The sequence below is a fragment of the Poromitra crassiceps genome, assembly GCF_964638095.1.
Source record: "Poromitra crassiceps genome assembly, chromosome: 19".
Classification (NCBI taxonomy): domain Eukaryota; kingdom Metazoa; phylum Chordata; class Actinopteri; order Beryciformes; family Melamphaidae; genus Poromitra; species Poromitra crassiceps.
In genome coordinates, this window is record NC_139646.1 from 24,481,427 (window position 1) to 24,509,304 (window position 27,878).

General features: G+C 44.2%; 3 protein-coding genes and 1 pseudogene across 6 annotated transcripts in view; 1 reads left to right on the top strand and 3 right to left on the bottom strand.

Annotated features, from left to right (window-relative positions):
• The window catches only part of acox1 (acyl-CoA oxidase 1, palmitoyl), a 37,759-nt gene extending 37,206 nt beyond the window's left edge, over positions 1-553 (bottom strand). For all 3 annotated transcript variants that reach the window (XR_014553551.1, XR_014553552.1, XM_083656056.1), the window contains exon 1: positions 403-553. Coding sequence is in view for 1 of the 3 variants with exons in the window: in XM_083656056.1 (XP_083512182.1) it covers positions 403-511 (109 nt within the window). In the remaining 2 variants the exon portion in view is untranslated. The remainder of the gene's footprint in view (positions 1-402) is intronic.
• A 495-nt stretch (positions 554-1,048) lies between these two features.
• LOC310793979 (splicing factor YJU2 pseudogene) lies at positions 1,049-2,053 on the bottom strand (annotated as a pseudogene). Its single transcript has one exon. The product of its transcript is annotated as a splicing factor YJU2 pseudogene (transcript).
• A 1,925-nt stretch (positions 2,054-3,978) lies between these two features.
• On the top strand, positions 3,979-6,324 carry ten1 (TEN1 subunit of CST complex). Its single transcript, XM_083656066.1, has 3 exons — positions 3,979-4,127; positions 4,583-4,740; positions 5,490-6,324. Exons 1-3 carry the CDS (start codon positions 4,039-4,041, stop codon positions 5,633-5,635), a joined length of 393 nt encoding a protein of 130 aa, XP_083512192.1. The 5' UTR covers positions 3,979-4,038; the 3' UTR covers positions 5,636-6,324.
• A 168-nt stretch (positions 6,325-6,492) lies between these two features.
• evpla (envoplakin a) lies at positions 6,493-27,515 on the bottom strand. The gene is made up of 22 exons (XM_083656053.1): positions 27,358-27,515; positions 19,360-19,459; positions 19,056-19,210; positions 18,746-18,869; positions 17,715-17,846; positions 17,043-17,084; positions 16,637-16,798; positions 16,257-16,364; positions 15,945-16,040; positions 15,464-15,574; positions 14,772-14,918; positions 14,426-14,580; positions 14,168-14,265; positions 13,463-13,635; positions 12,884-13,059; positions 12,505-12,643; positions 12,021-12,214; positions 11,426-11,576; positions 11,092-11,175; positions 10,676-10,783; positions 10,484-10,576; positions 6,493-10,350 (listed from the first exon to the last, which is right to left on the bottom strand). The coding sequence occupies exons 1-22, from the start codon at positions 27,417-27,419 to the stop codon at positions 6,952-6,954; spliced, it is 6,009 nt and encodes a 2,002-aa protein (XP_083512179.1). The 5' UTR covers positions 27,420-27,515; the 3' UTR covers positions 6,493-6,951.
• Positions 27,516-27,878: the final 363 nt, after the last annotated feature.

Consider the following 27,878-nt stretch of genomic DNA (forward strand, 5'->3'; position numbering starts at 1 on the left):
ATGACGTTTTGGAATATTGTGGGTAAAGCGAACCAGCTGGTTGAAATGCTATTGAAGCATTATAGTGGATACAGTTATGCAGACTTCTGAGTGTACTGTTCTAGTGGGTATGTATTTAGTACAGTATGCCTACGGATAGCAGGACATTAAACTGACGGGTTTTTAATGGAGTTTGGCGCAACAGTCTCTACTCTCTAAAAAGACGAGAATGACAACCATTGCAGTTGTTAGCCAACGTTAAATGTTACCTATCTGCTCTAGCTAGCGTTGCATGTTGGCGAACGTTAGCTAATAATAACAGCATTGTTTGGGAACTGATTTTTGGTTTTTATCACCATATCAAAGCGATCTCTTGTAGACAATACTAACATTAGTAGGGCAAGGAGGAGGTGTCAAACTAACCAATCTCTCGCCTCCTTCGGGTCTTTTCAGGTCCACCGTCCAAAATGTGGGTGAGCTTCTCGACGTCAAACGTGGCACTTTGCCGCTCCTTTAAAATGTCAGGATTCATCGCCAAAAACACCGTTTCACCTGGATGGACACGATGGGAACGGTGTTGTATAACGTCCCGAGCCCTCAGCGCCTGGGTGAACTTCAGCACCGTCAAAGAACGTACATTGATAAGAATAAGAAGAGACCGACAGTTGATGTCTCCATTGCAATATCAGCGCGCAGCAGCAGAGCTACGCCATTTTGGCCCCTAAGGAGATTAGTTAAACCCACTGAGATATATGATGTCGATTGTTAAACCCGGTTTAAATGGTAAAAAACAGAATTGTAGTGCCGGAGGAGGGAGGACAGAGGCAGGATCCTGATTTACTTCACTTTAATCTCTAGAGCAAATCGGTACAGGATTTCTCTTGTAGCATTTCATACAACTCATTCATTTCCTGTGCAACACCAAAATATAGCCGGCCAGCAAGCCGGAACACCACCCACCCCGCCCACCGTTCCGGGGTGAATTATTTCCCCTAGAAAGTGTCCACTGTCCACCACAGCATCCAATTAAACGTCCCGACGTACAAAAGTACCTCTAGTTGAACAATTATTAAATAACGAATACAGCACTTTGAAATAAGAGAGATGAACCATCTTGAGCGGGGAGGGGCTTAATTTTGGGGGAATCGGCTGTCAATGCCTTAGAATCTGTCTTTGAGCTGGGAGCAGCAGGGGGCAGCATAGGGCCAGATTTGCCAACAGCTGCTGCTGGTTTCTTCCTCACAACCAGGGATCCCAGAGTCCCGCCACCTCCCAACTTCCCCACACTCCTCTCCCAGCTCTCCACCTTGGCCCTCTTCACTCCTCCAGGTGAGGGCCCCTGTGCCTCTGTAGGTCTGTCAGTGGTGAGGATGTCTGTGAGTTTGCCTGTACTGGATGTGTTTGGCTGTGTGCTGCTCTGCTCCTCCTGGTCTGAATCCGAGTCAGAGTCCCTCAGTCTTTTCACTAGAGCGCGGTCCAACATCTCTTTTGTCTCTCTCTCATCCTCTTCTTTTTCCCTTTCCCTCTCTCTCTTCTCCAACTCTCTGTACTGGCCGATCATTCCCTCGAAGTCGACCTGCGCCTGCCTCTGGTTCAGCTCCTTCAGCTCCTGAAGATTCTCCAGAACCTCCATCTCCATCTTGGAGTCACGTGTGCGGTTCTCCAACACCTTCATGTGGTTGTTCAGCTCCTCCTCCTCTCTATTCCTCTGAATTTTCTTCTCTTCTTCCTCAATTAGTTTCTCTGCCTGGAAGTTTCGTGTGGCGCCGTGTTCCATGGCATAGTCTGTGTTCTCTGGGTCAGTCTTAAAGGTAATCTCGGCCAGACATCTAGTACATTTGATGTAGAAACGGAAGATGGGCAGTCCCATGTACAGCTCATTCATAACAGTCTCTTTACGGGCATTGAACTTCTTCCCCTTGTAGATGTACTCACCACATGTTTTACACCTCATATTGAATGGAGCCATCCATGTGACCACATATTGTCGATCTTTAGGGAGTTTAAGTTTTGGTATTTTTGATGGATCAAAATCAGGAGGATAGTATTTATTCAATACTTTTCTTTCAGACATGGCTGATTTTGGTAGAAACCCAACTTAGGAAACAAAAGTAGGTATAAATGTATCAGCTCAGCTTTCACAGTAGTCTGCAGTGTTGCCAGGTGGGAAATGTTGAGTTATCGTACCTGAGGGTCAAAATGATCGTTTTTGGAGGGAAATTATCGTATGCGAGCAGTTGCCGTCTTCCACCTTCTTCTTCTTCTGTTAATGGCTTTCTGGCCGTGCTTCACCACTTATATAGCCTCAGCCAGGAATGATTTATGACATCACTGATGACATCACAATTGATTTATGACATCACTGATGACATCACAATTGCTCGAATGGAATCACTGATGACATCACAATTGCTCGAGTGACATCACTGATGACATCACAATTGCTAAAGTGCCATCACTGATGACATCACAATTGCTAAAGTGACATCACTGATGAAGGGGTCCTCTTTTTCACAGCCTAATGTTGGCAGGTGTGTGTGTGTCCGTGTGTGTCCGTTTTGAACCAGCTAGTATAGCCTTATATTGGCATTTAGCCTTTCTGCTGCTATTGCATGATTACATCAGCTAATTTTATTTTAGGGGGGGGGGGGGGGGGGGGGGGGGGTTGGTATACGCAGTGGAAGTGGTCCCTGGGAAATTTGGTTTGGTATGTAGTGGTACTTGGACGGAAAAGTTTGGGAACCCCTGTCCTAGGGGAATGCATGATTGACTGCAAAGACGTTGTGAGAAGACGTGTATAAACAAACATAGGATCCATATTAGTATATTGATTACAACTAAGTGTCACAAAATGATCAAATTATCGTACTTTCTGGGAATTTTGGCATTATCGATCGTACATCGTACAGAAGGCAAAATTATCGTACAAATACGATAATTATCGTACACCTGGCAACGCTGGTAGTCTGTCTGATCTCTCTTGTAGCATTTCATACAACTCATTCATTTCCTGTGCAACACCAAAATATAGCCGGCCAGCAGGCCGGAACACCACCCACCCCGCCCACCGTTCCGGGGTGAATTATTTCCCCTAGAAAGTGTCCACTGTCCACCACAGCATCCAATTAAACGTCCCAACGTACAAAAGTACCTCTAGTTGAACAATTATTAAATAACAAATACAGCACTTTGAAATAATAGGTTCAGATTTGCAAATTCAATCTACTGATTTTATTTTTAAACAAAACACATTTTTTTATGAAAGCTCAGCTCCAATCTTTTGCTCATTCACTGACCATTTCTAGAATAAAAACAAAAAACAAAAATCTCAATGTAGAATTTACAACCATGTAGGCCTATACATCTACCCACAACAAACATTGAAGTAAATGTAGGCTAAAGTAATGTAAAAATGTAGCGGATAGATTAATAGGCCTGGAGAGACTGAACCTGGATAGAAAAGTTGAGTGATTCTTTAGTGCTTTAGAAGTAATCCTTTAATCCTTAGAGTTTAGCGACCCTTCCATGGTCTTTGGGGAAACGATGAAAGGCATGTTGTTTGCTGTCAATCGGCTACATGCACAACTTTTTTACTTCCTGAAATTAGTACAGCTTCTTTATTTCCTGTCCTACACTATTGGATGAACTGATTAATCAGGTGTGCCTGATCATTGTTGTGACTGCAGCACACCTGACATTAATCAGTTCATCCAATAGTGATGACAGGAAATAAAGAAGCTGTACTAATTTCAGGAAATAGTGGAGTTGTGCATGTTGTTGACGCAAGGCTGATTTTAGGGGCCAAGATGGCGGTGGTGCTGCTTTTACGCTCCCGCAGCGCCTCTAACGGCTGTTTCTAAAAATGCATCATATTGTCGAATCTTTCCTTCCACCCTCTTCCCAATTTGAGCGAGGCGGGACCTGGGAAAATCACGTGACACATAGCGGAAGTACCGAGTCTTCCACAACACCCTGTACCAACCATGGTACCAACCCCAACAAGCCGAACTTCATCTTTTGTACCACTTTTGTCTGACTGTCTTTTTGGACATTTTGAGGATGCTGCCTGCAGCTGCGGTCTTTCATTTCCCCTGGGAAGTGAATTCAGGTGCAGTGAAGGAAGGAGAGTCAGTGAGGACATTTGGCAGGTGCGTTGTTGTTGTTGTTGTGGTGGTGGTGGGGTGTGTGTGGGGGGCTCAGGCTCAGAGGCATCACCAGTATCATCAGTAGTCATCATCAGGTGTTGTCTATCATATTTATCTGTTCTGCCATTTGTGATGTGAAATTAGTTGGTTGTTGCAACACAACTTCAGACTCAGAAAATAAATTATGCTACCATTATTATCATAATTGACATCATCATCATCGCTCACAATGCACATTTTTTGTATATGCTATATCGTAGCCTACATAGTGTTCTCTAACTGTACATTTTTATATTTCTATCTTATCTTATATTTCGCTTTCTTGACTTGCAGAGTACTTCTTTTTACTTTCTTATTTTATCTTGCTATGTTCATTGTTGTTATTATGCACCAAAATACCAAACCACTTACTTGGCAATAAAGACTATTCTGATTAAACTTCTTGTTCAATCTTCTAGACTGGTGTGCTATGAGCCTGAAGAGTCCAGGGCTACGCTGTCAGCTCAGCACGCTTCAGCACAGCACCAAGTGCTCATCCACACCTTGTTTGTGGAACCCTTTCACCCCATAATTGGAGCCCAGTACATAGTTCTGGGTGAGACTGAAAATATGGAGGGTAAATAATGCCGCTCTGTTGTTTTCTGAGCTGTTATAACTCGGTCATATCAGATATTTTGTGGAATCACTTATCAAGATCCCCAATAGGACTGGAGTTACAGCTCCAAATAAAATAGTCAAATGAGAGACATTCAAACAATGAGCAGCAATCTGAAAGACTGATTATACTGTGTGTGTGTGTGTGTGTGTGTGTGTATATATATACTATATATATATATATATATATATATATATGTATGTATGTATGTATGTATGTATGTATGTGTCTATATATATATATATATATATATATATATACGTGTGTGTGTGTGTGTGTGTGTGTCAAGATTACATCTATAGTAAAATAATGTATTTTTGGACTGTATTTTGTTTCTGCACTTGAATTCTACTAGAACTTGTAATTATACCTGTTTAAATCACCAGTGTTTTGATTCTCCTAGTTAAGTTGCATGCTGTTAGGACAAAGCCTTTAAATGAGACATAGCCACAGTCTTGCATGTGAATATGCACCTTATTTAATTAATTGAACTCATAATAATTTAATTAAATCTTGATCAGGCTCTTTTATGTATAGACTAGGGACTCTTGCCACGTGGGAACCGAAGAAACAAGCCATTGATGAATTGTGGGTTGTAGTCTACAATACATTTTACAAAAAAAAAAGTATACCGTGTACAACTGTAGCATGTGCTGTACATTCCTATACCACTATCACCCACCTTATTTTGTTTCTTCTCATTGTAACAGGGGTTGGTGTGATGGTCCGTGCCCGCATTCTGAACTGTGTTGATGGGGTCAACCTTGCACTTCTACAGAAAGCCATCAATGAACAGAGGGGCTTCTTCAAAGAGAGGGAGAGCAAAGACAAAGCGGCTGATGGTCCACCAAGCTGACCAGGGTCTGACTGCACTCAGTTCTCAGACTGCTTGTTGATAAATGGACACGTCTACAGCACTGGCTCTTAACCTGTGTGCCATGCTGTGTATTCCAGTGTTGTTGTTGTTAAGAGCAACAAACCCTGGACCATAGCGGTTTTCTAGCCGTTCTCAGTCCTGGGGTTACAGGCTTTAGATGTTTCAGGTGCCATGATGCATTTCCATGTATGTGCTGCATTTATCAGGTTACAGCTTTTCCAATTATGCTTAATTTGGTGGGAAGCTATATCATACACACTGATGTATTTGTGTGGTCTGATACCATACCGTTATTATGACTGGACTAACAGATGTACCAAGCGGATAGATGTGTCATCATACATGAAGGAGTTACCTAGTAATGTTTTCTTGCTGTGGGATGAAATGAAAATATTCAACTGACAGTATCAGTAAAATGGCAACAGTTGCAAAATATATATTCTGAATCCTATATGTGCAACCAGCATTTTCATATTGTTTTGTGTGGAGTAATGTCCATTGTTGGTCTGATATCATATGACATATCATATGTAGAGGGAACACACCCTCTTCCTCCTGACACACTTGTGCTGAGTATCAGGTGTATGAAATGGGCCAGAAGAACCGCTTAGCTCTGGTTCATTTCAGCCAAATGCCGTTTATGAGGGTTCCTTAAAACAGATGCCGTGGTTTATGAGGGTTCCTTAAAACAGGGTTTTAATGTCTTTAAGTTTGAAAGACAAATAAAATCTCTACTATAATCCTACCTGCTTCTATATTCTATTTGACTGACTTTACACAGCATTGAGTCCACACACTGTAACCATATAATTTAAATTTATTGATATTTGTTTCTTCATAAAGTTTCTTCATATCAAACAAGATTGAGTTTAAAGTGAACAGTGTCAAGGAGAACCCATGAATAATACAGTATAATCAATCTTGGTAAATACACATTGCACCATGTCCCAATATCCCTAATAAAACAGAATATCAAGGGTAGACAAAATATCACAAACCTGCATTTATATATTTTTTCTTCTTTAAAAAAAAACAAAAAAACAACATTTTCCCACAGCAGACATGTTTGGTAAACAAAGGCAACTCAGCAGCAATCTTTTTGGCAACACAGTAAGCTTTGCAGGAGTTGGACTTAACCTGAGTCAAAATGTACATTATATTTAATGTATTGGATTTTATTTAATGAGGTTTGTACAGCATATCTCATACTCATATTGTCATCACAAGCAATAGTATAATTTGGTATCTCAATCACCCCAGAGAGCAGATCACTCAAGTATGCGCTGTAAACACATCTAGTGTCTTGAGTATCTATGAGAGGTGTACGTAGGAGTGTAGCCATCTTTAGAAGAGGCGGGCAGCATGGGTAAGCCTGACAGCGGGTCTTTCCTGGAGCGATCCAGAGCCTGCTTGTAGTTGATCTTCTCCTTGGTGACGGGGTCTACGATCTCCTTGGCGTAGTACGTGTCGGACTGCAGCTCCCTCATCATTGTGCTGTCGATCATTTTGGCCCCGATGGCGTCGAAGAGGTTCACCCGGCCGTTGGTGTTGGGGTTGACCAGCCCTCCCGTCAGGTGCTGTGCCTCCATGTAACGGATGGCGGTTTCCTTGGGCATCCAGCCTTTCTGCACGGCCTCTCCCACGGACAGTCGCTCCCTGGTCATGGGGTCCTCAACACCGGTGAAGGCCTTCTGTGCGTTGAGCAGCCTCTGCAGCTGCGTGGCGTCAATGAGGCCTCTGTCGGCCGCCTTGTGGACCGAGTATTTCTGTCTGTTGCTGATATCGATGATGCCTCCCGTTGCCGCCTGAGCTTCCAGAAGCCTTTGGGCTGTGGTGGTGTCGATCAGCTTACGCATGGTGGCACTGCGTATTGTAAAGCAGGTGTCAGTGTTTGTGTCCATTATTCCAGCGATTGGGTGCATTTCAGTAGAAGTAGGGGCGTTAGGGGGGGTTGATTTTGCAGATGTGGCAGACTTTGGGACGATTGAGTTGAATTGTGCGTGCTTCCTCTTATTGTCACCTGCAACCAGCAGGGCAAACTCTGAGATGGGCATTTTGCCATCTTTGTACTTTTGCAGGTCATACTGAGTCAGCCTGCCATCCTTCAGGGCATTTTTGATGGAGAACTGCTTGGCACTCTTGCGATCCTGGAGAACAGTTGTCTCACCGTCAGGTCCCATGGAGGTGACCTCTTCCCAATCACACTCCAGTTCCTGCAGATGAATGTATTGTTGACGGTCAATGAGGCCCTGCAGCAATGCGTCATAAGGAGACATGTCCTTCCCCGTATCTGGATCCAAAATGGTGATTTTAGTGGAGACGTTGGTTTCTTTCGTCCTCGTTTCTGCACTTTCCTCTTTCCGCAGGCCCATCTGAAGCTCCCGGATGGTGGTGTCTCGCAGGTAAATCTTGTCCTTCTCACCAAGGATATCTCTCTCCAGACGCTGGATGTCAGATTCCATCTTAACGCTTCTCTGCCTGCTTATCTGCGTTTTCTCACTCATCAGCTTGCTGCTCTGCTGGAATGACAGGCTTATCTCATGCCCCTCAGACTCCAGGGTCCTAAGCTCACGACTGAGTTTGTCCTTCTCCCTTTGTAAGGCATCTCTGTTCAAATTTAGGCTGGTCTCCTCTCTTGAAGAGCTGGACTTGGTGGTCTTCAGAGAATTGATTTTGTCAGAGAGACGTGTGATTTCATCCTCCAGGTCCTGTCTGGCAAATCTCTCCTGGGATACCTGTTCCCTCAGGCGATCCCTCTCTGCTTCCACAGCCTGATCCTTCTCAACACGGACCACCTCCTTGTACACTGTCTTCTCTCCAGACTTCTCTCGCTTTAGGAATTCAAGCTTGACATTGATGTTGCGGATGTCTCTCTGGAGGCGGAGGATGTCGTTGCCTTCCTTGTCCATATCTGACCGAAGACCATTTGTCATCCTCTCCAGTTTTGGGTCTCTCTCAACCCTCAGTAACTCCTCAACGACAATACTCTCCTCAACAGCAGGTGGAGCATTTTCCAGCTGTTTGATGCGGAGCCTGATCTCTCGAAGTTCAGACTCCACTACGATCTTCTTTTGGTGCTCATCGCTCTCTCTGAGGTTCCTCTTTTTATCCCCCACATTGGTTTGTAGCTGTTGCAACTCTAGCTCTATCTGGCGCCGGGACTTCACTTCATCGTCAAGGTTTCTGCTGAGCCTCTCATGCTCAACCACCTGCCTTGGGTCCTTCTGTAGACGCAACACCTCCTGCACCACCACTTTCTCCACAGGCTTCTGTCTCTCCAACAGGATGTATTTGTTTTGCAAGTCGAACACCATTTCCTCTGTGGTGCGCCGCAGCTGTGCCTCATCCCGCACCTCTCTTCTCAAGCGGTCAGCTTCTTTCTCCAAGAGTGGATCATCTTCATACTTGATGACATCCCTGAAGACAAGCTTGGTCTCTACTTTGGACTTTTCAGCTTTCCATTCATCTCTCCCTATCCTTAGTAGTGTCAGCTGTTCCTGGATGGAGTTGTAAGTGCTGTGTACATTGTTCAACTGATCATTTAGCCTCTGAAGCTCTTTCTCATTTTCAGGGCTCCTTTCCTCTTTCACCACCTCTTGGAGGACTTCCTTCAGCTCTATTCTAGGCTTCTCAGAACGCAGGACATTCACATCAGACGTGACCAAGGTGATGTCCCTGTCCAGATCAGTGCGCCCCCTGCCGGAGTCTTGTATTGCTTTCTTTAGACGCATTATCTCCACCTCTGTGTTTGGGTCTATCCGGTAGATCTCATTAACTATTTCCTTTACCTCAATTCTTGGTTTCCTGTCTTGCACTTCACGGTAGCGACTGTGGAGTTCTGTAAGCTCTTTGACCAAATTGTTGTTTTCAATCGTCTCATCCCTGAGGCCTGATTGAATCTTCTTAGATTCATTGATGAGGTCAGGGTCTTGTTCAATCTGTTTCACCTCCTTGGTAATGATCTTAGGCTGGATATTTGGAATGATCCTCTCCAGCGCATTCATCTGGCTCCTTGTCTGGAAGATCTCATCATTGATGAGCTTGCTCTTGTTGCTCTCGTCAGAGATTTCTGTCTCAAATGTTCGTACTGCATTCAGCATCACCGGATCCTTTTCCACTTTCACCACTTCCTTCTTAACTACCCTCTCTTTGATGGGGGGCCGCTTCTGCTGAAGAATGGAGACTTCTGTCTTCATTTGAATGGTCTCCCCATCTCTCACTCGAACGTCATCATTTATCCTTGACATTTCATCTTTCAACTTTGACGCCTCTATATCTAACTGAGGATCCCTCTCGTACTCTGTCACCTCTCTGGTCACTAGTTTGGATGGGGTGTTTTTCAGGGTGTCCTCCAGGATTGTGATTTTCTTGTTAAGAACTTCAACTTCACCCTGGATGGTGCTGCGCTTCAGGGCCTCTTCGTGCATTGTGTTCTGAAGATCCGCCAAATCACTCTCAAGTTTAGGGTCACGGTAGTACTGCAGCACTTCTTTTTCCTCAACACGCTCCACTCCCCTACGGCTCTTCAGTGACATCATCCTTTCCTTGAATGTTCTCAGGTCGGTTTCAGTGTGAGCAACCCTCTCCTTCTCATCCTCCAACTCTTTCTTCAGACCATCTACCTCAGAGGAAGCCCTTTGCTGGCTTTCAAGCTGCACTTGCTGCTGCGCCTTTGCCTGAATTTTCTCTTCATTCTGTAGTGGGGAAAAGTAAATGCATGTCAAAATGAATGTTTTATTAAATGTTTTTTGTTCTGTGTTAATGTAAACACGTTATTAAGTTTAACGTGGACTGAAATAGAAGGTTATTCGTGCCCTGTGTTCTTACTTGTGCAATTAGATTCTCAGCCAAGCCCATCTGATTGAGGCGCTGGTTATTTTCCGCTAATGTTTCAGCATAACGGTTTACCAGAGCCTTTTCCTGTAATAAAAGAGACACACAACAATTCATCAACTATTTTGATCTTTAAATGACTTTTATTTATTTGTTATTGTGAAAACATAAACATGTAAACGTTACCTGCTTCTGAACAGCATCGGCAAGTGTGGGGATATGAGGCTTCTTTGCAACAGTGTCTTCAGCATCATCTAGGGTACTGTTGTATTTATCAACATTGGCATCATACTCCTGCAGATGTGATAAAGAATTGAGTTACGTTTTCTGGTATGACAATCAATCAATCAATCAGTCAGTCAATTAAAGAAATTATTTCATTCATTCATTCATTAAAGAGTGTCTGTATCCTCATTCTTTGACTATTTCCAAATAGTTTACCGGGGGTGGGGGTGGGGGTAATTTCAAGCAAGATTTCCCTTAATAAGCGGTATGCATGTGATCATTTAAGCTGACATTAATTGGCAAATGCCTTTTTTATAGACCCTCTGATCACCTTCTTGTCCACTATTGTATAGAGTGTAAATCCATATGTGTCTTACATTCAGCAAGTTCTGCAAGTCTTGAGACAGGTCCACCACTCTGTCCATGTCATCGCCCTTCCTCTTCAGGTCATCCATCAGCCTCTACAGTCAAAATGTATCACAGAAGTTAAGCAGTGAAAAGTATTGATATCACATTGTATCATTTCCCTACAGCAGTGGATTTATATGTATCTATAGATTTACATAGAGCTTAACAACACATTTAATCAACAAAATACTATCATTGGCCAGCCACCCCAGACAAATCATTTCAATTTGACAGAGGAGTGGAATGCTCTGGTTGTCCTGAAAGAATAGATGACACTTGTGTTTGGGAAATGGACCATCTTACCTCTTGGGAGCTGTGCTTGGCGTTGACCTGAGATGCATCATCAGTGAAGTTGATCTCATTTTTAGGTTGACTGTCCAGGAAGGAGTTTAGGGATTTGCTTGTGCTCTGGAACTCCTGGTTTTTAGCTGCAGCTTCTTGCAAGATGTTTTCTCTGAAAGGATGCAGCAATAAGAAATGTAAAATTTGACATTGCAAAAAAATCTGCATAATCACATAACCTGACCCCCCCCCCCCACACCAAACATAATGGTTCTTTATTTTGATTAAGGCATGGGTTATATTTTAGATCAACAAAGGGGCTGCCATCCCCTTTCATTGCAAATCAAATCACCCCCTGACCCTTACCTTACAATTCTCTTTTTGTTTTACAATTAATAAAATATCATTAAATCATGTTTTACATAGGCCCCTGCTTTCCACCCATGTCCAAACAAGATTAGTATTTGAAATGGATTAAATGACTTCAATCAGACTGATTGATCCTGAACTAACTGATCGATCATCACGTCCGTGAGAGTGCAAAACCTCATTTGGCTTTCTACCCAAGCTAAAGTCAATCCCCATTGGTGGTTGAAATGACTGGTCTGATTCGCACCTCTCCTTCAGCTGGTTGGAAATGTTTGCGTAGCGGTTCTGCAGCTGCTTGACCTGGGTTCCCTGGCGTCGGATGTCGGGACAGTACTCGTTGTAGCCCTGCTGGAGAGAGCTGCACACCTGCTCTGTGCTCTCCAGGTCCTCACCCAGCTTCTTCATGTCATCCTGGGCCCCTGCCACACTCTTTCGCAGGGTCTGGGTGGAGCAAAGAACACATGGAGATTGAAATATCTTGGAGTCAGAGTCACTTTAATCTCCAATGTGGCACTTTGGCGCAGATACATAGTTATTACACTTACTTTATCTACACTTGACTACTTTTAGTTTGTGTCTAAAGATCCCAGTAGAATAATTCAAACAGGATTGCAATATCAGGATCAAGTTGTTGAATAAATCTGTTGCCTTTTATGGAGTATATGGTTACGTTTTTGGAAAGGATGCCAATTTGCAAGTTGGAAGGCGGAGACCCGTTGCAAGTTCCTCACCTGAATCTCTTGAGCTTGGGTCTGGATAGCATTTGGGGCATCGGGGATTGCGTCGTCTTCACTCAGCTTCTTCTCAAAACCAGAGACGATGCCGTCCACCTTCTTGATCTGACTCTCCAGGTTGAGGGATGCGTTAGCTCTGAGGAAAAGGCAGGGGATGAACGAGATGAGCGTTTGTGTGGTTGTCATTTTTATGACATGTTTAGTGAGATGTTCCAGTGCAGCTGCAGGTAAGAAGTACTCAAACCACCCATTTCTCCCACAACAACTGAGCAGGCCAAACATTTTGCTTTTACCAGACTGGACCGGTTTGTGTGAGGGGATACTCAGCATAAACATGTACATTATCCAATTATGCTCACACGAAACATAAGCTTACTTCTTGTTGTAGATGTCGGTGAGGGCGCTGATGCTGTCGTGCTTGTTGTTGGCGGCGCTCATTTTGAGCTGCAGAGCAGAGGAGGTAGCACCGGGGTCTTTGGACAGCAGCGGCTGCAGGTTAGCCTGAGCCGCTGCTTTCTTCTGCTCTAGAGCCTTCAGCGCCTTGGCTGCTTCCTGCGGGAGACACATATAGATGGGATGTAGTTACACCGATATGTGCACTTTATTACGTTTTAGTTTTAGTGTCATGTAATGGTCTCAAATGCTGTTTCAGAGGCTTTCTGGCATGAAAATGATAACCGCACATTTCCCATGGTGTTGTTATTTCATAGAAATGACTGACATTTAACCACTAAAGTACACAACTTACTCATTATTATTATAAGAAGATGGCATTTTTGTTTTTGTCTTCTCATTCATTTCTGTGAATTCAACCAAACTGGCAAAGGTTATTTTCTATATGAATGAATGCCTACACCGTATCTCCAAACCTAAAGAGCTATAACAAATAGAATTCTTGCAACAAAAAAAAAAGTATCTCTGCAGTGATCTTGTGATCTTGCTTGATGTGTCTCACCTGGTGCTCCTGCAGCCGTTTGGCCAGGTCTGCGTCCGGGTCGCTGCGGCTGAGCGGGGCTCTCAGGCGGTTCAGGACGTCCTGCTCCGTCTGGGCCAGCTCTCCGTCCATCTGGTCCAGCTCATCAGCCAGGGCCGCCACAGCCGGACTCAGCGGGGCAGCCGACACTGGGGCTGATTGAGGAAGCAGGTTGATTGGTTGATTGATCGATCGATTATGACCTGAAGATACATTCTACTTTTGCAATTGGTAGAAAGGAATTAATGTTATTGTAGGGTTTTAGGGGTGACTTATAAATTATCTGATAGATCAGGGGTGGGAAATTATTTTTCCTTGGCGGCCACATGACAAACCCAGATTGTTGTCGGGGGTCTTTTTTCCCCCTCATGCCATAACCTCTAATTTTATCACTAGATTAAATTATAGAAATCATGCTGTGCACTTATTCAGGAAGAAGCACACCCATGACACACAAGTGATTCAAAATAAAAGCCAATTTAGGTCATCTCCTAGCTTCATAAGTAAAATTGTGTGGTTTGTCTTCGACCTCCCGGGCCAGGCAAAATCATCATGTTCTGGCCCCCAGGCCGTATAATGCCCAGGTCTGTGATTGATAGATAGATAGATAGATAGATAGATAGATAGATAGATAGATAGATAGATAGATAGATAGATTGATTGATTGATTGATTGATTGATAATGACCTGCTTGTTGGGCCCTGACGACATCTGTGTTGTGATTCTTCAGGGACGCTAACAGATCAGCTCTTCTCTTCTTGATGTCTGCCAGTTCACTACCCAGCCTGATGAATTATAAGCAGAAAGAGAGTTAACAGCTAATAAATACTGTACATATCTGCACACAGGTAAAGTCGTTAACAGCTAATAAATACTGTACATATCTGCACACAGGTAAATGAAAGTTGTTAAAATCACATTGTGAGATATTGCTGCGTTACTCACAGGTCCACTTTGTCAATGGCCTCTGGGTCAGGCGGTGGGATCTGGAAGCAAACTCCTGGGAAGCTTTTGGTTGCCCCATCACTGGAAACCACATCCCAGTTCTCAATGTCTGAGTTAGCTTTCAGGGTGAGCCTGTCCCCTCTTGATAGAGATGCCTAGAGGAAAATACTTTTTTTTAAATTCCAAATTCCAAAGCATACTGTAGAAACACGAAGTTATTCCGGTGGGTTTTCTAATGTTACGTGTAATAAAATGCAGTATTATTCCTTATCCGTTATTGCACTATTTGTGATCACCAAGTTCACAAACTGATGGTTGTACTGTTGTTTTGACTCTGGGACTGCACCTTGTCTGTCTCCCAGTCGCAGAGGGACTCCACTGTGATTGGTCTACTGGGCGGCAGGCGGCGGAGCTTCAGGGGGGCGATGGTGGTGCTGCGCTTCCTCAGGTCAGCCAGCTGCTGCTCACTCTGCTGCACTGCCTTGTCCTCCGCCTGCAGGAACCAGAGAGAGAGAGACACATCTTATGAGCCTCTTCTCATCCCCGATTATGATGGAATTACATTTGAGATATTTTGTCTTTTTACCTCTCAGAACTGCAGTGCAATATTTTATAGATGTGTATATTTCTGTTTGTTATATTTTCTTCTATTACTGATTTCCATTGCATTACTGCGAGACTCCAATAGAAGCGAAAACCATGTGATAAAATACCTATTTTTGGCATTTTGTATGATTATATATATATATATATATATATATATATATATATATATATATATTTTTTTTTATATATATATATACACTACTTATACCTTTTATATACTGCTTATACTTGTATACTACTTTTAAATACTACTTCTAAAAAGAGTCCTATTCCCTAAATGTCTGCATTTACACTACTTTCTATACATTGTGTGCTTTAATGCGACCCCACCAAGTCAAATTCCTTGTATGTGCAAAGCTACTTGGGCAGAAAAACTCATTGTGATTGTGATGCGTGTTACTCAGTTCTAGCCAGCTGTGAGCTCCCCTGTACCTCGAGCTGCAGCAGTGTCTGTGAGTTGCTCTTCTTGCTGACAGCCTTGGGCTCCAGGCTGCTGTTGAGTCTGCTCAGCGTCTCTGACAGCTGCTCAGTGTCCATTTGGTACTGCAAGTGGAATATACAACATGAAGGCATTGCAATGATTTGTTTGTATTATCTGTGATTTTCAGGGATATTGTTGGCATTTTAAGGATCTAGATTGTAAAAACAAATAATGTATACATACACATGTACAAATGTATGAATTATAGTATATACACACAAACAAAAGCTCACACAAAATGACACACTTTAACACACCCATTGTGATAAAATGATATGACCACAAAACCACAAATGCAACAAAGAATGCCTGAATAAACAAGTAGTTTAATAACAGACAAGCCAGTCCTACAATATTGAATAGGGTTTAATGTTTAAAGGCTATATGGGAGCTAATCACACTGTTTTTGAACTGATGAAAGAAGTACTTCACCTTTTTGAACTCCTCCATGTTGTCCAGATGCGTCTCTTGACAAATGCAGAGATTGAGGAATTTCTGCCAATCGTTCCGGACAGCATCTCTCTGAGCCTGGGATTGTGAAGAGTTAAATGTCAGAGTAAAGACTGGAAGCTTGGATCTGAATGCCATTCAAAAGAGTGAGAAGGTTTTGCCTCTCTAACTGTGAGGAGAACATGGGGGAAGATTTGGTTATTCACACAGTCGGAGGAACGACGACAGGATTTCTGGAAGTTGAAGAGGAGTGGGCTAAGGGATTTGTTCAAGACTTCTTCTATAGGTAATTACCTGTATTGTGGTGCTGGCAGGGTGCTTCAGGTCTATCAGTCGGTCTCCGTCATCCTGGAGTCTGTTCACCTCGGTCTCATGGGAAAGCAGGCTGTTGTTCTTGAAGTTCTGATGATTGCGGTCAAATCAAAAAGGGGATTAGTAATGCCTCTTCATCCCAATGCAGAACAAAAAGCATCGATTCGATTCCAAGCTACTTATAAAAGTTCACCTTATTTGGAAGTATGACGTGCTGAACTGTGAATGGAAAACCAAACATCTACCATTCAGCTAAGCAAAATATCCACCTGGTCATGAGAATGATTTAGACTCGTAAAATCACAGAAATCTAATCTTTTACTGCTACAGTTGCCTACAGTCATCAACCTGCGAGCCCTGACCTCATACTGCCTGCGGGTGTCAGGTGGGTCCACCAGGTGGTCGCTCCAGTCCTGCCTCTTGATCTTCTCCTGCTCTTCTGCCAGAAAGCCCAGCTCCTTGCTGCAGCCCTGCATGTAGTCGTACAGGCTGCTCAGGTAGTGGCGACGCCACTTGGAGTTGTCCTGCGAAGAAAGACAATAGCTTGAGAGGTCCTGCTTACAGACGTACGTATCAAAGCTGCAACCTCAAGGACACTTGAAGACAACAAAGTGACAAGTCATAGCTTTCACAATAAATGTCCAACTACATACAGTCTTTATAGTCAAGACTTTTTTGTGTGTGTGCATAAAACTGAAGAATAAGCAATAGAAATTATGCTATTACATGTGAACACCTCATCATGCAATAGTTATGGTCACAACTCACCAGCAGGTTGTTGTATTGCTTCTTGATGGCTGTATAGTTCTCCTAAAAGACAAGATCACCAGAATTCCCATGAGTGACACATCATTATAACACATTTGCAAAACATGACAGCAACTTCTCCTATAAGACACTAGAGACTTTTTTCATTGAGATCCAACTGAGTAACGAGGACGAGTGGGGCATTATAACTTAGATTAGTTGCTTTCCTGTTCATTTTTTAGATGGTAGTGTTTTTGTTGAAGTCAAGACAAGCCAAAAACAGACTGGATGTCTTTCCACATGGCCAGTATAGACATCCTGGAACTTTTAGGTCACCTTGCTGCCAGCTGAGCTGACAGTATAGACATCCTGGAACTTTTAGGTCACCTTACTGCCAGCTGAGCTGACAGTATAGACATCCTGGAACTTTTAGGTCACTTTACTGCCAGCTGAGCTGACAGTATAGACATCCTGGAACTTTTAGGTCACCTTACTGCCAGCTGAGCTGACAGTATAGACATCCTGGAACTTTTAGGTCACCTTGCTGCCAGCTGAGCTGACAGTATAGACATCCTGGAACTTTTAGGTCACCTTGCTGCCAGCAGAGCTGACAGTATAGACATCCTGGAACTTTTAGGTCACCTTGCTGCCAGCAGAGCTGACAGTATAGACATCCTGGAATGTTAGGTCTACCTTGCTGCCAGCAGAGCTGACGTTGAGCTGGGAGCTGTAGGCCTCAATCTCCTTGTGGAGGATGTTGTGGGTAGCGATCTGCTTCTTCAGATCGTCCATGGTGGGCCCATACTCCTCCGTGTTCACTTCTTTCTGAGAATGCACACAGCAGAGAGAGATCGTTAAAGGTATGCATACACACATTGATTGACTGATTGATTGATTGATTGATTGATTGATTGATAACCATACATAGATTGTTCGTAAAAAATACCTAAGAAAAAGGGCTCTGTTCTCCTACAGCCTGATCTCATTCACTGTTCGTACTAAAACCTACGGAAAGGAATACACTATAATTCGTATATGTCAAACCGTTCTCGTCATTTTTCGATGCACAGGGCAGTTCAATAGACCGCCATAGAATGGTAAATGGTAAATGGCCTGCATTTATATAGCGCTTTTATCCAAAGCACTTTACAATGAGTAGCTACATTCACCCATTCATACGCCGATGGCGGCAGGCTACCACACAGGGTCCTGGCACAGCCATCGGGAGCAATTTGGGGTTCAGTATCTTGCCCAAGGACACTTCGACATGCAAACTGGTGGTTGCTCCCTCCTGAGCTACAGCCGCCCCCCAGAACTCCCACAACATCTGAAAGTGATGATGTGACATCACAACGTGTGAAAGTGATGCTGTGACATCACAACATCTGAAAGTGATGCTGTGACATCACAATGTGTGAAAGTGATGCTGTGACATCACAACGTGTGAAAGTGATGCTGTGACATCACATAAGCTGGGCTGGTGGAGGCCTGTCACGCCGGAGACCGCAGTTTGAGTCCCAGTGTGTTCAAAGTCTACATTGACTGTCAAGTGTCATGTTTTTCATATTTCAACCTAACCCAATCCAATCCAATGGGTTTTCAACATGGCAATATGTCTTGTTCCCCAGTCATCGATCGGTCTTATAGTCCAACCCAGTATTTCATAGTCTAAGCATTGTTACGCCTACTGGCCCAGATGTTTAGATGGTATGATGCATGCATACCTGCTTCTGGTTGATAACAGGAGCCCAGTCGATTCTGGGCATGAGCGACACGTCCTCCACCTGCTCATAGACGTCCCGGTAGAAGGTACAGTCCTTCAGCCAGCGCTCATGCAGGTGTTTCACACTGCAGTCGCCACAAGACAGACAAGAAAAACATAATGTTAGTATTAGTGTGCAGCTTTAGGATGGAGAAGGGATGATAAAAGTACAGCTATTGGTAATCATTGGTTAATATCCGGAGCTAATAGCCAGCTCTCTGCACAGGTCACTCCTGATTCTCGTGGATTCATACAGCTGGACACAGACTCACTCGCTCTCGATGTCGCGGGCCTGCGGGTGTTTGAGCTTCTTGGCCTTGTCGACGTCCAGGAAGAGGTCCTTCAGCAGACCCTCGGCCTCGCCCAGCTTCTCCGAGATCTCGTTCTGGTGCTGGAAGGGCAGCTCCTGCTTTTCGTTCTCGGCATCCTGCAGAAACAAATGGAACCGACAGATTTGGGGAGCTTTTTTAGAGGAGGCGTGAGAGACAGTTGTGCTGTACGTGAAAAGCGATGAAGCAGGCTGGGATTATAGAGGGCGTTTGTGCTTGTGTTTGTACGTCTGTGTGGAACTCTCACCACGGCCAGAAGTTCCTCAGCCCTGAGGATGTCTTTCTCCACCTTGTCGGCATTCTGCTGCATCCGGAGGATCAGCGAGGCCAGGCTGCTGGCCTGGTTCCTGCAGGGGTGGGGAAGGGGGGGGGGAGAGCAGGGGGTCAGAAGGTGTTTGATAGGGGACCGCCCATCGTTCCGACGGCCCATTATTCTGAAACCAATAGTCCGAAAAATGTCCACCATATTGGACCGAAACCCAACCCGTTATCCCGGAAGGTGGTTGGGTTGAGACATGGGGTCACTGAGGTTCTTGTTAGAGCAAGCTTACGGTCAAGGCTGCTAGAAGATGTGCACCTTTCTTTTCCCTGCATTCTTTTTTCCCCTTTGTCATATTTTTCCCACTGGTTCCCTTTGATCAAAGATCCCATGCGTCACATGACACGCGTCACATGACAAGCCAATGTACAAGCAAGCAACGAGCCCACGGGCTTTGGAGTCGGCCTCGGGTCAAGTGTGAAGGCGGATCACTCACTTCCCCAGTCCGAGCCACACCCTGAGCGTTCCCAAAACACTCGTCATTCCACACCGGAATACTGTGTCTGTCCATCACTCCCTCTCTGACTGTCTGGATTGTTCTCTGTCAACACCATGCACTGTTTGCCAGCAACAGTTTCAGTGATGTTTCCAATGTACAAAAGGAGGGGATTTTGCACTGAGAGACGAGCCACACCCAAGAATCTTTAATAAGGGTTAGAAGGTCAATAAAAACAGAATAGAGTAGGATTGTATCGTTTGAGTAGCAAAGACGTTGATGAATGATCGACCATACAAAGTGCCAACTGAGCCTCTTTTCTCCACGTTACAAAAACATCGACGGAAAGTGACTGTTTCATTGAGAGATGAGTGTGAATGCAAACTATTCAAACCATTTACAAATGGCTGATAAATCAAATGAGTTTCCACAAGAACCAGTAATAAACTAGCATTGCAAAGTGTCTGCCTCCCTTCATCTCAACATTATGTTTTGTCCCTGGTCCAAGTGAGCAAATACATTTGATACAAAGCACACACAGGACAAAGCTTGCTGCAAAATGGCAGGTTCTCTGCAACCTACAACAGAATAAATCTAATCTAATCTACCCCAAACGAAAGTGAAGCCACAGCCAAATAAAGGGAGAAACTGTTGTCTCAAAAAAAAAACCTTCTCATTTGGGTTTTTATACAAGCAATAAAGCATAATCTCCCTGCTTAAATATCGGTGGTTATTAAAAATGTACCAGTACAGTCTCAGATATTCATCATAAATAAAATCATAGATTGTGGTTCATATCACTCCCATTCTGGCCTCGCTTCACTGGTTACCAGTATATGCTAGAGCTGATTTTAAGGTTCTTCTTTTAACATATAAGGCCTTGCATGGCTTTGCACCACCGTATTTATTAGAAATTCTTACACTTTATGTACCGGCACGCCCCCTTCGCTCTCTCCATGCTGGTCTTCTAGCCATTCCCGTGGTTAAGAAAATGGTTGGTTCCAGAGCCTTTGCCTACCGCGCCCCCTATCTGTGGAACAAACTTCCACTATATGTTAGGGAATCTAGTTCAGTTGACATTTTTAAATCAAGACTGAAAACACACCTTTTTTCTCTGCACTACAGCCTTAGAACTACGGTTGGGTTTGTCACATTTTAAAACACCCCTTTTATTTGGGATGTTTTTTAATGTGGCTGTTTTATTAGTTTTTATTCATTTATTTATTTTATTTGTATTCAAACACCACTTTTAACTTGTTTTTTAATGTGGCCCTCACTTGTGTTTGTTTTGTTTGTAAACATACTTTTAACATTAATTTTTAGAGCATTGTTTGTTATACTTTGTCCTATGCTCTCTTTTAAGTGTAAAGTGTACTGGGACCATGCTTCATGGTGATTTTGTACTTTAAATAAAAATTGATTGATTGATTGATTGATAAAAAGATTCATCTTATCTCTGGGTGTTTATATCACACCATGGCTTTTCCAACCTCATAATACTACGAAAATAAGACTTGCACTGCATACCAACACGACCTCAAAGAGTCACAAGGAGTGACTGTTGAACACCTATGCTGGGAGAGTGATTTACGACGAGTGACTCTAATACCTGTGATGACTGTAACACCTGTGATGACTAACACCTATGCTGGGAGAGAGATTTACGATGACCAAAACAAAACGTCCATAGTAGTAAATGGTGGAGTGACAGTGGAATGCAGTCCACTTTAAAGCATCATCCCCCTGGCTGACTGATGGACTCACTTAGCCAGGTGGATTGTGGTTCTACAGTAGAGGGTGACAATGGCCTCCCTATTCCAGCTCACTCAGCAGGAGAGACAGGTACTGTGTGTGCTGCACATGGCACACACACACACAGACACACACACGCACGCATGCACACGCACACATGCGCACACACACACACACACACACACACACACAACCATCATTCCTTCACATTTGAGACGTAGATTCACGTGTCGACTTGTAAGCACAACCCTGACATGAGCCTGCAGCCTAACGTACACGTTCTGTGAGCAGGGGTGTGTAGTGGTAAATAAATACAGTGGTGGGTAAACTATCCCCACATTGATTGATAGCCTACAGTTGATCTGAAAATAGATGAGTCAACTCCCAGGCTCATTTCAAAGAGGTGGGTATGGTCAACTGAGTTTACGCCCCCTACCTACGACTAGCACACCTGTGGACCAGCCTGGAGCCTGTGAGTGCGGTGGCTGAGAGAGGAGAATGTTGTCCAAAACTGCTGACCATCATGGACAACACCTCTCATCCACTCCATGAGACTCTGACCAGGCAGAGGAGCACGTTCAGCACCAGGCTCATTCTGCCCTGGTGCCCACAGCCATCAGACTCTACAATGCCTCCCTGGGCTAATCACCCCCACCTAGCCTGGGTAAACCCAGCCCCCAGTGACCTGCTCTCAGACTAACCCTGCTCACGAGTCCCTAGTGACTGAGAACTCTGAGAGCAGGTCACGTGGGGGCTGGGTTTACCCAGGCTAACCCCCACCACCCCACACGGACTGGCTCACTTATTAGTACTATATTATTTACTTGTGTATATAGGTAGATAACTATTGCTGTATTTAATTGTGTAATATGTATATCTGTTACATAATTATGTATATTTATTACATATAATATGTATATCTGTTACATAATTATGTATATTTATTACATATATGTATATCTGTTACATAATTATGTATATCTGTTACATAATTATGTATATTTATTACATATAATATGTATATTTGTCACATACAATTATGGATGTATATTGCTACTAAATATGCTATGCATAGTTTATTTCTTATTTCTATTCCTATTCTTATTGTATTGCTTCTTGTGTGCTGTATTGCTGCTATAACGAAGGAATTTCCCCTCTGGGATTAATAAATGTACCTACCTACCACTACACCCCTGTCTGTGAGTGTAGGCTATCTATCTACTGTATGCTGAGATGCCAACATCAACCTGATCAGTGAATCTTTTACCATATCATTGCTGTTCTGTCAAAAGGCTAAATGTCACTGATGCAGAGCCTTGTTTTCACTTTACTCAATGGGGCTTTGAAAGGTTTTCATAAGACTAAAGTCAGAGTTTTCTCAGCCCATATAGAGGAAGCATAATCCTTCATCTTAAATTGTAACATGAAAATCACCAAAAACTAGATTTACAAGTCATTCACATGATAACAACAGCGTTATGAAACTGTGTAGATCATATCATGATTCATCAGCGTAGCAGATCCAACACAGGAGGTCTGTGGGTTTCTCGGTGGAGATTAGATAACAAACGCTCACTCTACTGGGCAAAGAATCTCACCTGAGAAATGAAGAGACAGAGACCCAGGACCCGATAATGACCCAGGACCTGATAGTGACCCAGGACCCGATAGTGACCCAGGACCCGATAGTGACCCAGGACCTGATAGTGACCCAGGACCTGATAATGACCCAGGACCTGATAGTGACCCAGGACCCGATAGTGACCCAGGACCCGATAGTGACCCAGGACCCGATAGTGACCCAGGACCCGATAGTGACCCAGGACCCGATAGTGACCCAGGACCCGATAGTGACCCAGGACCCGATAGTGACCCAGGACCCGATAGTGATCCAGGACCCGATAGTGACCCAGGACCCGAGAGACACGAGTGAGAAAGTAATATGCTCTGCATGCTTTCACCACCCTTTTAGTCTGCGTGTGACCCGAGAGCACCGAAGTCAAGGTCGTTCAGTCTTATCAGTAGTAAAGCAAACCCAGGTCTGATAGCATACATCACCTGCTCCAGTGACAGGGCCATTTCCAACCTTTGAAGAAATTAAACCTGTGGGTATGTCTTACTATTGAGAAGTAGGAACAGTAAAAGAGGTTGATCAGGACGTCAGGATGTTCATACATGTAGGCCTATGTATAATGTGTCTCTTTGTAGGCCTATGCAGCATGAGTGTGTGTGTGTCTGTTCGCTATATCTCTGATCTGGGGCGTATTGTCCCAGGCAGAGTGTTGCTTTTCAGGGGGTGTCAGGAGTGTGTGAGCAGCGTGTGCGAGCGTGGGGTCCAGGTATTCAGGTGAGCAGAGATGCTGTAGATATGGAGCTCTTTACGAGCCTTGTTTAGCTAAACCCTTTAAGAATGATCGCTGATTAGAGGAATGTGTTATGAGTCAATGATGCAACAATGTGACAATGCTGCACACTAATCCACCATTATTCAGAAAATTAGGCTACAATATTCAGAATTTAGCATTTTCCAATTAAGACGTGTGATGTGGGAATGGTTAAATGGTTAAGTAAGAAAAACGCTTGTTAAAAATTTAAATGTGGCTTACACTGGGGATCGAACCCCGCTTGCCAGCATCAAAGGCAAACACCTATAACCCTGCCATGTTTTTCTTATTTGACCATGACCCAACCCTAACCCTAACCCAGTTGTTTTACTTGCCTAAGCCTAACCATAACAAGTACAACCAACCAACATCCTTAACAAAAAGAAAAACACTATGGAATATGTTTGAAGAGTTTTGGTGTTCCTCTGTTCCCCTCTCTGGCTGAGAAATGTTTGTAGAACTAAAACTATAAGTTATGCTTCAAAGAAGTTGACCTTGAATACTGGGAAGTTGCTCCAGTCTACCGGCATCATCAACCCTGCTGGACTAATGAGTCCTTATCAAGACGCTGTGTCACAAACAACACAAGCTGTGATGTAACTGACAGAGAGCACACCACAGAACAAGATGGCTGCCCTCTGCAACCCCCCGGGCGACAGTGCTTAGACATCACGTCACCTGGCTGCCCCTCTCTCTCTCTCTCTCTCTCTCTCTCTCTCTCTCTCTCTCTCTCTCTCTCTCTCTCTCTCTCTCTCTCTCTCTCTCTCTCTCTCTCTCTCTCTCTCTCTCTCTCTCTCTCTCTCTCTCCTCTCTCTCTCTCTCTCTCTCTCTCTCTCTCTCTCTCTCTCTCTCTCTCTCTCTCTCTCTCTCTCTCTCTCTCTCGCACACCCCGCCCTTCGGAAATGCTAAGAATCCATCAGCTGAACCACACTTTTAACTTGACAGTAGATCACCTATATGGGAGGTGTCACTCAGCTTTTTGATCCCAAAATAGGGCACTTAAGTGAAGGATTTGGAGTGGTTTTGTGTCTGCGCTGGCATCTGTCACCTTTTTCACTCTCCATGAGTTTGCATCCCTGACCTTACTTGTCTACATTGTGAGTTGGGCCAAGTAACACTAGATGTGTCGGTCTATCAAAGTAATACTTTTGGTTGAGGGATTTAAACTGCCAAATGAACAGAGAGGATATTCCCTTTAAACAGCCCATCCACAGCATGAATGTATACAGTATGGCTGGCCTAGGAGCCATCGCCCACACACGAGAAACCATCCTCAGACCTCTGCAGTTAAGACCACATGTGCAGGGTGGGAGCAAGATGAAAGCATCGCCCTCTAGCTCTGAAACACATACAACTCATTGACACTATGCAGTTTGGATTCGGCAGGTTCGAGAAGTAGGCTACATCACTCCAGGTTCTCACTAATGGCTGACTGATCTCGTCACAGAGGAGGAGTTACATGAATGAAATGTCTGGTCTCAGGAAGGACCTCCCCTCGTCACATCCCACTATAGACGAGAAGAACAGGGCAGGCTGAAACTCAAACACCTCTTCATCTGCAATCATGATCAATCATCTAGTCTTTTCTGAGGCTGAAAGAATTCATGAGACATTCTGTGAATTCAAGGTGATTACGACGTGTCGGCACATTTTTGGTTTGCATGTCTTTTAACAAATCCCTCTGATAAAGAGATAAAGATCAACTAAATCTGACTGTAAGAAATGCAACAGTCTCATATCACACAATGGGAGATATGTAAATATGAAAGAAAACTACTTTCAGTCTTGCTGCACACTAATTCACACAATTTCCAGTATAGTCTGTAAATAGACCCTTTTCACGGGGGCCATTTTGTGCTGAAAAGGCAGAATAAACACAGGTGCGAGCAACCCTCATTAGTGTTTTGCTTGCACCTGTGTTTACCCTGCCTTTTCGACACAAAATGCCCCCCGTGAGAAGGGTCTATTGGCACACCTCAACGGAAGTATTTATATAGGTATTTGTTTTAGTTTGACGCTCACTATAGCTATAAATCAAGTTACAGTATGAACACTACTTTGACCTGTCTCTCCAACAGCAGCCACCTAAGTTAAGTTAAGTTATGCTTTATTTTATCCCCATGGGGAAATTCATCCTCTGCATTTGACCCATCCTCTACTAGGAACCTTCCTAGAACTAGGAGCAGTGGGCAGCTGCAGTGCAGTGCCCGGGGACCAACTCCAGTTCTTTTGCCAGTACCTTGGTCAGGGAAGAACATGCAAACTCCACACAGAAAGGACCTGGGATGGACCGGGGTTCGAACCCGGGACCTTCTTGCTGTGAGGCAACAGTGCTAACCACTGATCCACTGTGCCATCTTGCCAGGTTGTAATTAGTGTCACTCATTCCTGCATTATAAACAGTTGCCAGAGCTGACAGCGCCCCCTCCAGGCCGGGACACAGAACAGACTCACAGAATGCAAACTGAATTAGATCATCATTTGATTTTCAAATCAAGACATTATGGCTCTTCAGTGTGGAGATGGTCTTGTGTTTTTTCTCAGTGGATAATAATCACTCATCACAATGCATATTTCTTGACCAGGCACATTTATCTTACTTTAGAAGGATTGTTTACATCGATAATAATTTGCAATATGACATGACAACTTTATCCACTTTCATGATCAGAGGCAGCTTCGGAACATTTTGGGGCCCTAAGCAACATCTTACAGTCGGGTCCCCAAACCCAAACCACTGTCTGTCATTTTAATAACACCATGGATGTATTATAAGACATGGTGGGTAGGGGGCCCATTGCAGTCGCTTATAATGCATATCGGCACAAACGGCCCGGATCGGATAGCAGATACAAGTGGATTTCCCCCCGAGTCTCAGTTGTAGCACACAGCGAACACACACACACATTTCAGCAGTTCCAGCACCACAGTCTGTCCTCATGTTGTTTACAATGTAAACCTGACCCCAGGCTCTGGAACACGCTGGCAAGCCGCTCCGTAAAGCCCCAGTCACAATCCCAGAGGATTAACTGACATAACTCAACACACCTGAAGGAAAGTCCCCGGAGGAAGTTCACATCAAATCTCTTCAAAAACGAACGAAGCAAGAAGGAATCATGAACAGAGAGAGAGAGAGAGAGAGAGAGAGAGAGAGAGAGAGAGAGAGAGAGAGAGAGAGAGAGAGAGACACACACACACACACACACAGAGAGTGAGAGAGAGACACACACACACACAGAGAGAGAGAGAGAGAGAGAGAGGGGCCAACAACAGAAAGAGGCCAACGACACAAGTCATGAAATATGACACAGTTGTGTGCTTCATGGGAACGAGAGCGCAGACAAAAACACTCACTTGCTGATCTTGCCGGAGACCTTCAGCGTGCTCTCCTTACTACTGTCCTTCTTCTTGAACATCCTGGCGGTGGTGTGTCTCTCTGACACGCTCCTTCTTCGTCTCTGTCTTCCTCTCCCTCTGACTGACTCCCGCTCTGCCTCTCTCTTTGCTCTCTCTCTCTCTCCCCACCCTCTTGTCTTTTGGGAAGTGTGTGTGTGTGTGTGTGCGTGTGTGTGTGTGTGTGTGTGTGTGTGTGTCGTTCACGTCAGCACCCAACAGTAGAGCAGCTCCTCCACCCCTCTCCGCCCCTCGCAGACAGGTGTCACCGCCCAGACATCCACCTTGGAGAGGAGGACCGGAACGACCTGTTCCACGCACTCCTCCTTCCCTTTCTCCTCTCCCTCCCTCCCTCCCTCCCTCCCTCCCTCCCTCCCTCCCTCTCTCCCTCTGCCCTGCCCGGCCCTTTCATCACGGCCCCAGTCACACACTCACAGGCCCTCACATGGAGCAGAAGACCTTTAACCGCAGTGGTTCTCAAA

Excerpts from the sequence above, each read along its gene's own strand:
- ten1 (XM_083656066.1), top strand. The coding sequence starts at position 4,039 with ATGCTGCCTGCAGCTGCGGTCTTTCATTTCCCCTGGGAAGTGAATTCA. Across the intron at positions 4,128-4,582 it reads TCAGTGAGGACATTTGGCAG|ACTGGTGTGCTATGAGCCTG; the intron begins GTGCGTTGTTGT and ends TCAATCTTCTAG. Across the intron at positions 4,741-5,489 it reads TGAGACTGAAAATATGGAGG|GGGTTGGTGTGATGGTCCGT; the intron begins GTAAATAATGCC and ends TCATTGTAACAG.
- evpla (XM_083656053.1), bottom strand. The coding sequence starts at position 27,419 with ATGTTCAAGAAGAAGGACAGTAGTAAGGAGAGCACGCTGAAGGTCTCC. Across the intron at positions 16,041-16,256 it reads CTGCCAGCACCACAATACAG|GCTCAGAGAGATGCTGTCCG; the intron begins GTAATTACCTAT and ends TCACAATCCCAG. Across the intron at positions 11,577-12,020 it reads TCCAACCAGCTGAAGGAGAG|AGAAAACATCTTGCAAGAAG; the intron begins GTGCGAATCAGA and ends GCATCCTTTCAG.